The 11,762-nt window shown below is 42.6% G+C and overlaps 1 protein-coding gene across 1 annotated transcript; it reads right to left on the bottom strand.

Annotated features, from left to right (window-relative positions):
• Nucleotides 1-1,047: 1,047 nt before the first annotated feature.
• Nucleotides 1,048-10,593, bottom strand: LOC129168516 (uncharacterized). Its single transcript, XM_054753877.1, has 7 exons — nucleotides 10,475-10,593; nucleotides 8,787-8,896; nucleotides 8,624-8,708; nucleotides 5,349-5,544; nucleotides 3,399-5,226; nucleotides 3,126-3,329; nucleotides 1,048-1,994 (listed from the first exon to the last, which is right to left on the bottom strand). Exons 1-7 carry the CDS (start codon nucleotides 10,564-10,566, stop codon nucleotides 1,741-1,743), a joined length of 2,769 nt encoding a protein of 922 aa, XP_054609852.1. The 5' UTR covers nucleotides 10,567-10,593; the 3' UTR covers nucleotides 1,048-1,740.
• Nucleotides 10,594-11,762: the final 1,169 nt, after the last annotated feature.

The following is an 11,762-nucleotide window of genomic DNA, read 5'->3' as shown; positions in this document are numbered from 1 at the left end:
AGCAGCTAAAACACTTTCGGTTAGACTTCAAAATAAGATATACTGTAGTCAATCCATCTACAGTATTTTCTATACCGCTTGTCCTCACTAGGGTCGCGGGTATGCTTGAGCCTTTGATATATATATTGTACTACAATTATATTAGTGTATTTGAGCTGTTTTTGCTTGCAACCTAAAGTAGAAACTGGTATTTAGTGACAATGAATAGACAGAAAATCTAGTTTGAGTGTAGTTTTGACAGTGTCACACTTTACAAACACAATTTTAAGGCAGAGGCGGTTCGACTTTGATGCCATTATGATTTTCAGTAAGTGAATAATTAAAAAGACTTACGCTCTAAAATTTTATAAAAATGTGAAAGTGATGAATGTCAAAATATTTAACAAGGCAGACTACAAGAAACTCACAACGAGTTTTAAAAAACAACAACAAGTCCTTTAACTTTAATACAGATAATATTTACAATATGTACATTAGATCACTACTGGCCAGTTTTTTCTGATCAGCCAATGAATATCAGTATGCAAAGACAAGTTGAATACACACACGTAGTATATATATATACTGTATATATATATATATATATATATACTGTACATACATACACGCACGCACAAGTCAGTCTCCTGAAAGGGGTACAAGAGAGGGTGCCATCACTTTGAGGGCCATGACGCACAGACTACAGTGATTTGCAGATATAACCACATAAAAATACATGATTTGTACTGATCTATTTTTGCGAATCAATACACTTTGGGGAACCGTTTTTTTTTTTTTAACATCGTGCTTCCGTGGAAGGTGAAGTGTGTTACTAGTGTGCTAACTAAACATGAACACAGCATTGAGTCTCTCACAGAGTTTGAAGTGGGGTCTATCCACTAGCTCTGTTATGTACAAGATATATCACCATTTTGGTGCATGTTTGTGACAATGTAAGGTAAGTTTAAAGCATTTATAGTAATAGGTACAGATGATGTAGCAATATATTAAAGTGATATTTTATTTTAATATGCAAATTGGTTAGAAATTTTGCTTGCTATGTCATGCTTTGTACCCCTCTCAGGAAATATATATACATACACACACACACATATACATATATATATACACACACACACACACACACACACACACATGTATACATATATACGTGTGTAAAAAAAACAAACAACTCAGTCTAGAACAGTGAACCCCAACCACTGTGCCGATACAGAGTGAGTGATCATCATGCGTGTCACAGAAAATGATCCAATTTCACTTCATTGGCCCAAAAACGTATTTACTACAAATAATGTATCTTTGTTTATCTACTGTATGTAAGCAACGTATACGGGCAGGCAGAACAAATACATGGTCTTCCACTAGATGGCAGAATATACATAATTAACCTGTGTATCCTGCTGTTTAGTTGAGATTTATCTAATATAAAATATGTGCCTTGGCTCAATGAAAGTTGGGAAACACTGACCTAGAAGACAACGCAGTCCATCTGTGGGCCTTTTTGAAAAAATGCTGCTGCTTTAAACATTCACGTTTGGTCATCAAAAGAATATTAGTAGCCCATACATGAATGCTACATTGGCAGTTCACATTAACAAGAGACAAAGTGATTGTTCACCACTAGAGGGAGCCAGTTGTTATAGTACTCCCTTTATATTATATTACAGTTGGAAGCTGCACTCCACCATGATTGCTGGTGTTTATTTTTTATATGAAAATAAGGTTACCGTTGTCGTCGATTTAAACGGATGCAGCTGCAATGACTGCACTCTCCCTGCGCCCCTGCTTTTTCAGCAGCTGGATGCGGTTGTGCACGTAGAACTTGATGGCGCGCCAGTCACGCTGGTTGCTGACTAGCAGCGGGCAGAGCTCCAGGCAGCGTTCGCAGTCAGCCTTGGCAGGCACACGCAGCTCCACCAGGTTACGCTTCAGGTGCGTCTCCACAGAAATGCGTTCAGCCTCCGACCAGGGACGCTTCAACACGCCACGCTTCCCTATGAAAGGTCAATACAGACATTAGTGATCCAAAGTGCACAAAATAGTATAAAATACTGTATTATTGAAACGGACTGTATGCAGCTGGCTCAAGACTACATTTTTTCAATTAAAAAAATACAAGAAAACCACCACCAGCTAGCATGTTATCCAGTGGTTTAAAAAAACAGATTGTACAAAAAATATTTTTTTCACAATTACAGATTAAACTTCATAAAAATTTGCGTAAATTGTCATTCAACATTATGTGCTCTGCGATTGGCTGGCGACCAGTCCAAAGTATACCCTGCCTCTCGCTCACAGTCAGCTGGGATAGGCTCCAGTATACCCTTGCAACCCAAACAAGGACAAGCGGCATAGAAAATGAAGGAATAAAAATTAATGTCATTCAACCCTAATAAGTCACTCACTGCTGACTGGTATTCACATAGATTTCCGCAGCACGTGCACACGCATAAAAGCTGTCTCAAGGGAAGCGATCATTATTTACATTCAAATTACGATAAGCTATACATTCAGTGATAGCTAACATTAGTAGCTAAACGTAGCCAAATTGCTATCAGTAACTGACAAGAATCATGACTACTGTGCGTGTGCATGTAACGTCGGCGTAGCTCATGTACTCAAAGCAGGAAGGGTCTGGATATAATGCTTGCAGTTCATTGCCCTCTGGGCAGCTGGGGAACTTGCTGCATACAGTCCCCTTAATACATGTATTTTTAAAATGTGACAAACATTCTTTAAAAATGGATTTCAATGGGGAAAAAAATACTGAAATACACAAAATAATTATTTAATATAAAAGGCCATCAGGACCACATCATCTGAAAACAGCATAGACGAGATCTTCAGGCTCCCAAACCAGATACCCTTGGCAAGTTGTAAATATGAACTTACTGAAAATCAAAGTGTATAAATGAATTAAAAATAAAGTAACATTTATAAAATAATTAACAAAAATATGTTCAGTCATGTTCAAAATGGATTATTCACATCCAAACTAAAATAAAAACAATAAAGTGCATCCATTCACATTATTTAAAAAAACAGATTTGTGTTTGGGTATTTTTTAATATTTATTTGTATATGATAGGTCTCATTTAGATGGAATCAACAAGGCTCAGGATTACCTGATTTGGGTGGGGCCGATCTCCTCTTCTGGGTGCCAGCTACGGAGGTACTAACTGGCGGAGTAATGGGCACTCTCTTCTTCCTCGGTGGTCTCCCCGGTCCTTTCTTCTTCACTACGACGTCCACCTTTTCTTGCACTTCCTCCTTGTGGTCTTCTGGCTCTGACTCTTCCGAGAAGGAGTCTGCCGAGTTGCCGGACATCACTGCGAGGCAACGAGATAATTATTTTTAAAGTCATTTAGGTATGTCATTTAAAATGTTTGAAAGCTTACCATCCAACTCAAGACAGATGTGCTGGAGGCTCATCCCACGGAAAAGAACGCCCTCCTTCTCCCCGTAGAGAACGACGCGCCCCACACGACCCATAAGGGCAGCGTCCCGTACGATGGAAGAGCAGTTCTGCGTCACATGGTACTCCGTCTCTAAGAAGTTTTCCAAGCGCTTGGTGGCACCGCCTTGACCCTCGCCCTCCTCGAGGAGCAGCAGCTGAGTGAAGATGGCGACCTGCCGGCGCACTCGCGTTCCCGTTATCGCCCCAGGGTTCTTGGCCCCACTGGCTCGTGCAAGATTCCGCAGGAGGTCTGTGCCCCGGAGAGGTGTAGCGGGGGAATGATAGGGGCGGGAGAAGACATAAGGGCTCTCAGGGTCCACGCCCACCTCGGGGCTCGTTTGAAGGAGCAGGTCTAGGCAGGATTCAGAGTTCGGGGGCAGGATGAGGGGTTGGAGTCGCCCGCGTTTGCCCATGACGCTGGCCCGTGAGAGGTGGCAGAGGACATTGCGTTCAAAGGGGGACAGGAGAGCCTCCATGTCAGAGGGGGAGGCATTACGAGGGTTCTCCGGGGTGGCTCGCTTACGGTAGTCCTGGATAGTGAGCTTGGCCACCTCACACTCACGGTGGCGGTTGTAGAGGATGAGCAGGGAGAGGCTGGAGTGGCACAGCTGACGCCAGGCCTCGGCCGAGCGGGAATGGTTAAGCGCAAGGAAGGCAGATCGCTGCTGCTGTCGGAGGTAGAGCACCAAAATGGAGAGGGAGGAAAGAAGTGGGGAGATGTGATGCCGACGTGACCTTGTAGCATCCCCATTCTTCTCCTCTGGAGTGTCACACTCGCCATCTGCACTAAGCTCTATATCTTCATCCGGATCTATGTCTGGTTCTGGCGTCGGAGGCGGAGCCAGATCCTCTTCTATCTTCTGCGGCTCTTCATGCTTCTCCCTCTTCAACCTGCGACCCCGCCTGGGAGGTGATGGAGGCGGGGGAGGAGGTGTCGGGCTCTTTATCCGAGGCGCCACCGGAGGGGGGGCGGCGCGCTTTGTGGGCGAGCTAGCCGCCGGTGGATTTTTTTTGGAAGCGGGCGGCGACAAGGACAATGAGAAAGAAACTCCGCCAGTGCCCGTACGTGGCGATTCCCGCTCCCGAGTGAAGAGAGAGGGTGGCGCCACCGTCGGGTTGGGAGGTGATGACTGCGGGACTGCGAAGGAATGACCGTGAGAGGAGGCAACAGTGGACAAAGGGTGCTTGGCGGTGCCATTGGAGTGTGTGCGGAGGTGCGCCAGCTCCATGGCCGACCTGACCTCCGGCTGGCTGGCGTGGTGCTTCTCCAGATGGCGTGGCAAAGAGCGATAGTGGCGTCCGCAGTAGGGACAGTGCTGCCGACGGCTCACTGTGGCGCCACTAGAGCTGCCGATGTTTATGTTAATGTTATTGTTGATGTTGGTGGTTGGAGGCGGCGGTGCTCGAGCGCTGACCGGCTTAGGTGGAGACCTAGGGGGCGGTCCAACAGGCGTGGGGCGGGAAAAGGACAAGCAGGGGCGGCCGGGCCCTCGCGAGGAGGTAGGGGCACCCTTTTTCTTGGCGCCAACCCCTACCGCAGCGATTTTGCGCTTCTTGCGGCGGCGGAGCATGCGGCCCCGCATCTCCTCCATGTCCTCCTCCTCATCATCGTCATCATCATCATCGTCTTCCTCCTCCTCGTCCTCCTCACGGTCCGAGTCACTGGGCTCCGAGTGGGTGAGTGGGGAGGATGAGGGCGATAGCGACCACGAAGGGGTGAGGTAATCGGAAACGGACAGGGAGAGTGGGTGGGGGCCGCCCTCTTCTTCCTGGTGAATGTAAGAGAACTACATGAACCAAACACAGTAACCATGGATTTACTAAAAAATGCACGGAGTACCAGGAATTTATTAGGGGTAAGGTATTTGTGGACACACTGTCCATATCATACCATTGCGTTCTCGCCCCAGTCCGTCAAGCTGTAGTCTACCGTGATCTCCTCCCCTTTGGCAATGTCCCGGATCGCTATGACGACCAGCCGCACCTGAGTCCCGCAGTGCACCTCACGGATTCTGCAATTGGGGGGCGGGTGGAACAGCACAGGGCCCCGGACTCCGCCGGCACCCTCCTCGCCCAGCTCTGGCACACTGTCAAGGCACAAACGTGGAAGACTGTCAGAGCCTGCATGGTCGGTTACCATGGTAACAAGTGAGAATGAATACCGAAACTCTGTACCATAATGCCAACAAAAACGGGAGTAACCAGGCCAAAAAACTAAGTAAATATCGGTGCCTCAATTTCAGTGCTAAATTAATAATACTGAACGGAAATGACGCAAAAATGGAGTGTATGGATGGGTACCAAAATTCACTTCCGTGGTACTGGTGCCGACGAAAATGCAAACATTCATGCAGACTCAAGTTCTTGAAGATGATTTTGTACAAGTCATGCCTTCTAAACCTTGTCAGATAGTCTGACGTTCTTTTAAACATTATTGCAGCAGTGCTCAATTCCAACATCACACACATATTTCGTTGTAGTGCTGTCCACAACAGCAACACAACACTTACCATTATCAACGAATCATGGTCACAGTGTGCATTCATGAACAGAAAAATTCAGGAATATCAGCATTGTTATATACATGAGGCGTGACGACCTAGTGTCTTTGTCATCATTCTTAATAGGGTGAGCCAACACACTTAAGACAGCCTACCCCAGGTCTTCACTACAGGTGCCTCCAAGACTCACAAGACTGTCATATCAAAGTTTGGTTGTACAGTTGTTCATGATATTGCGGTTTTTCAGAACTTAAAGAGATAGTTCGGATTTTTTTTTTTTTTTTTACATGAAGTTGTATGACATCCCCATCAGCAGTGGACTATATCAACAGCGACTCAACATTTGGTCCAGAGAGTCCAGTTCTGGGCGGATTCCCGTGACGAGGAACGTAGTGCTGCTTCGTCGCTGTTTTGTGGCACACTACGGTCTATTATTAGTCAAAACATATTGAAATGCAAGTGATATGTAGTGTTCTTGCCACAAGACAGCTGTAATTACCTTGCGCTTGAGATTGAAAACAGAATCTCCTCCCATTCCGTGTGGAAGTCATACGTTTGTGGCTTCTTATTATGTCCTCCTTCCCCACTCCATTTGACACCATTTCTCAAGTTTATAAGAAAAAAAATTGAGGCTAACTGGTTAGCTCACTAGTTAGCGGCCATCTAGAGTCCCTACAGCATTAATAGTTGTGCAATTCGGTGTAAACAATGAATAACAGGAGTGTAATGGTGACTATAGGGGTGTTATTTAATGTCTCTTGGCCTCTAATAATGTTAAAAACATATTTAGAAAGTCATAAATAGGTTTTCTATGCTCCAACTACAAAACTGTACTTCACCTCAAAAGATGCCGACTTCACCACCTGAAACAAGTGCTTGAAGGGTATATTGCGCAATTAACGTCTTGTAAGTACAGTGTTCCCTCGCTCTATCGCGGTTCATGTCGCACTGATTTTTTTTGTGAGTCTTTTTTTTTTTTTTATTAACACTGTTACAGGCCGAGACTGGCCCTTTAAGAAGAATTGCTTTGTGGGAAGTTGAGTGTTTCTCTCTTCCCTCTCTCGTCTGCATCGCCCATTGCTTTCTGCACCGCCCATTGTTATGTGCGTCCTGATCGGCTGTAGACCATTGTCAATCAATCTCCTTCGTGCCGCGTCTCCTGTGTCATCGCTGGCTGGCTGGCTTGCTTGCTTGCTAGCTTGTAAATGAATCTTCGGTTTGATGGAGAATGATTGCAACAGTGTAATATTACTGACGCTTAGTGACCAGAATACATGACTTGTCTTTCAATAGTTTTTGACTAATAATAGGCCATAGTTAACCACGAAACAGCAATCATTTATAAATCAACACATTTTTGGAGAACCACAATCGAGTGAGGCAGTGATGTTCCAACTGCAAAGTGGCGACGACGGTATTTAAACTACTATTCTGTTGAACTTGCATGTCACAATATTCCATAAAAATAAAAAAGGTATTGTGGAACAAATTTTGTGTTTTCCTGTTTTTAAGTATCTGTTCGGCCACCGCTTAAAAGTGCTGTCTGCCTTAGTTAGGTACTGCATGGGAGGGGGCGCTAACATTTGAAAGTGCTCAAAGATTCTAAACCTGCCCTCTTCCTGTTCCAACAAGCCACGCCCCACATAACACCCATGCACAAGCACTAATTATGTTTGTTGTCAGCTAATAAAATAATGTACAGCATATCATAACCACACACAGACTGAAAATGGTATGGCACTTCTCCGAGACTGCTTTTTGTTTTGTGGATGCACTAAAGGCATGTACGTACATGCATGCATGTACAAGAGATGTAAGCAAAAGCCATGAACGTGTCATGTTATTTAGCCTGCACACACAACAACTGCTTACAAAGTATGACTTCAAATTGTGACAATCATCTTTTAAACCACTATTGGTAACATATGCTGGTCAGTGGTGACGGTGTTATGTTTTTTTATTTTCAAAAAAGCTGGAGCTGAAGAGGGACAGTACCTTTAAGCACCACCACTGATTTGTCGCCGGTATTGGATTAATACCTAGTGGTGCACCGATTACAATTTTTTGGCCCATCAACAATCTTTAAAAAGCTTGACCAGCCAAGTCCCATTTTGACCGATAAAGTTTAAAAAAAAAATGTTTAAATAACTGACAGCCTACATCTTCAATGTTCCAGTCTTATTTTGTTAAAAAAACATTGAACAATATCTGTGAAAAAATACAAACATGTTTTAACTGCACATGAGGTTTAGTCTTTTAAAAACAAACAAAACTTTCGCAACAGGTTACACTGCAAATCTGCTTTGAGCCTTTTACCAAAATTAAAATCCACATCATCAACCAAAAATGGCTGGTTGTCCAATGCCACAAACGCCATCATTTTCCTTGTATTAGCTTTGCTCTTTTCACTGCTCATAAGCACTAACAACAGGCCGCTACCTGCCTCTTTGCTCCGGCTGGCTTTAGCTTTAGCCTTAGCTTGATTGCTAGCTGTCAGTATGGCAGAGCAAAAGGGAACAGTGGCTGACTTTCAGACCTTTGCGGAGGTAGATGAGTTCAGTGGATAAGATCAGTTTCATATGTAAGGATCGGCCGATCCCCCCAAACTAAGGAAATCGGTGCAGATCGATTGATACCCAAACCTAATAACAATGGCCCTCCTTACCAGAGCTGGGCGGGATCGGGCAGGTAGTAGGGACTGCCGGGTGGGGGGAGGCGGTCCTCTGCGCCCTCTGGGTACTGGCCCTCACCTGTAGTAAATAAAGGCAGTGTGAATCCACCACGACAACACGGTTCTTACTTCCATGATCATTAGCATTAGCGTATACCAGGGCTGTAGCTGTGCTCCGACAAGCTCTCCTCCTCCTCATCCTCTGTTACGTATGCCCGGTCACACACTTTCACGGGCGTCCCTTTCCGTTTTCTCCCACAAACGCGACTGCAAAAACAAACAAAAAATAAACACCCTGATTGGCAAGTGGTATCTGTAAAACAGAAAGTGTTGTTAGAGAAAAATAAACTTCTAAAGTAAAACTGCACTTTATTCTGGAATCCTTTTGTGTGACAATAACACACGTATTTCCCTTTTCTGTGTGTTCTACATAGTGAAAAACTACTAGCACAAGGACGCTAATAATGCACATAATGGGATTCCCTCAACAAAAAAGCCCCCTAAACAAAACCCTTCCAAAAACCGCCAACAACGCCTCAGTTACATGCCGCGCCTGCATATTAACCGAGCTATAGCGACATTGTAGTTGTAGGCCTGTTGTCCGCCTGGTCCAGCTGGCCTGGGGCATCTTTTCCAGTTGATTTTGTGAAAGTGGAAAAAAACGTTTCTACCACTGCAGGGTTTGTTAGCTAACAGAATGCTAACAAGGAAGGATGTTTTGTGATAAAAGTTTCATTCAGAACGCAGTTAGACTCACGTGGTGTATTAACAACTCGAAAAGACACGCCATATTGCATGCTAACTGGAGAATGCACGCAAAACGAGGCAAATTTGTGGCGTAAATTTCCGACATAAACACACAAACCTGGGCGGACGCTAAGTGAGTTTCCACTGTTAAGATAAATACTAAATTGCAATTTTATTTTAAATTGTTATTGGAAAAAATACCAAAATAAAATATGTAATCATATTCTTAAATAATATTGTAACTGAACAATTTGCTGCATAATAAAATGCATGCATACCGAAACAAGGAAAATGTATTGCAGTTTTTTCGATAAGACATTTTAAAAACAAATACTAAAATCATATAAATATTTAATAATGTTGTTATATGGTCCCTGTCCAATAAAATACATGCACCTTTATTTTCTGAGGTTTTTGCAACACTTATGAAGAGCATACATCAAAAGTTTTCGGGGGAAATTGTGTTTAAGTTGCACAAAAACTTTGGAGTTTGGACCTAGTCAAGTACAGTTTTGGCGACACTTCAAAGTTACAGCATAAAATTTTGTTGATTTTTACATGACACAAGGCGTGGAACTGCCCTAAATAAGGTCACCAAAGCATAATTAGTTTTAAATATTAATAGCTTTATTATATTTCTGATCATATAATTCGGAATCTAACATTTATTTTTCTAAAAAAAAAATGTAATTTCTGCTTTATATTCTACTGCAGACGTTTCTTAATGTCACTTGACGTTTACAATGCACTACAAAGCAGATCTCAGATCAGTTTCATTCATCATCAACACATCCAATGCTGAAGCTTGCTATACCAGTTAGCATTCCTAAAAAGAGCGTCAAAACATGACGAATAAGCACGCTTGGGGCTGAAATTACATATTTAGTGACGCCTGGTAGGGGATACCACAATATATAACACCTAACATACACAAAAACATCTCAAATGCGTAGTTTTGTGTCATAATAACAGGCTAAAAAGCATACACAACGGGGCTTGTAACGTGCGTCTTCAGCGCTAGCGTTTAAGCTAGCAATGTAGCCCGGTGGAATAGTAGGACAAAAATGAAAGAAGAGCTGAAAAGCAGGCTTTACTCACCCACGTTGCGGCGGTGGTTTGCTGCCATCACCGTCGCTGTCGAGCGTCGGGGGCTCCCGGTAGTCAAAGGGCGACCGCACATTCTCCGCCATTAGGACTGCCTTCCCAGACTGTGGTGGTGGTGTCAAATGCGCAGGCGCACAGCATCCTGTTTAGCAGTAGCTGCTGTTTTGCTAGTAGTAAAATGGGATTAAGTAATAAACACCGAAAAATGATTTTATTTATTCATAACATTTAAATAATTGTTCATTCAAATTAAAAAAATTATTCATTCATATTTTTTTAATAATTATTTGTATTCGCTGATATAATATCTAATATTACTATATTATTATAATTAAATACCTCCTGCATACTGGAGTTCCACTAATAATGGCCTCAGCTCTAATATACTCCGGGTGCACTTGAACAAATAAACATGGTATATACAGTATAAATAGATACCTCCTGTAAAGCTAAAGATGCTGTCAGTGCAAAATCAGTATGAACATGTTAACACTGACTCCGAAATGTTATTGCTACATCAGATGAAGTGTTTACAACCAGCACAAGAGCCATCTGTAAAGATGAAGTTACTCTAAAAAATAATACAGATAATGATAAAAAAAAAGAGATCTTACTTGTAAAAAAACAGTTGTGTAACATGTTATCATAAAGTAAAAAAAAACAAGCAGTGTGTCTTAAGATTGTTATTTATTCATCATCACCTAGATGAAAAAGTCCAAATAAATACAGTTTCCATTAGTTGATAAGCTTTTAAGCTATATATTTTTATTTGCTGAAACAGTGTAGCAGCATATTCAAGTAGAACATCAGGAGCAACAATCTAACAATTAACATGTCGAGCATTCGGTCCATATTAGTTTTTTGTAATAATGCATTAAAAAGAGAATAATTAAAATAATAATAACACAGTCACAGTTTGTCAGTCAGAAGTTTTTTTTTGGCTAGCAGCTAGTTATGTTAAGTGAATGAGTGAATAGTCTTCCAAAATAAATAAATATAATAAATTACACACTGAAAAAAGAAAATCATGTCACAGCAGCAAACTCGAGGTCATTTTAGCACTTAGCTGAGGAAATACCATTGTCTAGGGGCAAAAGTGTGTGTGTGTGTGTGTGTGTGTGTGTGTGTGTGTGTGTTGAGGGGCGGGGTAAGCTGTGTTTTTATTAAAGAAGCTTAGTTAGTGAAGGGGTGCATTATTTAGGATTAGTAAATTAGGTCCACAAGTATTTGGACAAGTCTGAAGCCTATTCAGCATGTTTCATCCTTCACTTGCTGCTTGTTT

This window comes from Dunckerocampus dactyliophorus, chromosome 15 (genome assembly GCF_027744805.1).
Source record: "Dunckerocampus dactyliophorus isolate RoL2022-P2 chromosome 15, RoL_Ddac_1.1, whole genome shotgun sequence".
NCBI lineage: Eukaryota > Metazoa > Chordata > Actinopteri > Syngnathiformes > Syngnathidae > Dunckerocampus > Dunckerocampus dactyliophorus.
Note: the sequence above shows the minus strand (reverse complement) of the source record. Positions and strands in the feature narration are given on the sequence as shown.

What these genes read in the sequence shown, in the direction of transcription:
- LOC129168516 (XM_054753877.1), bottom strand. Translation starts at nt 10,566, where the DNA reads ATGGCGGAGAATGTGCGGTCGCCCTTTGACTACCGGGAGCCCCCGACG. An exon ending in AAACCACCGCCGCAACGTGG is followed by an intron (nt 8,897 to 10,474) that starts GTGAGTAAAGCC and finishes TTGTTTTTGCAG; the next exon opens with TCGCGTTTGTGGGAGAAAAC. An exon ending in CATCTGTCTTGAGTTGGATG is followed by an intron (nt 3,330 to 3,398) that starts GTAAGCTTTCAA and finishes GTTGCCTCGCAG; the next exon opens with TGATGTCCGGCAACTCGGCA.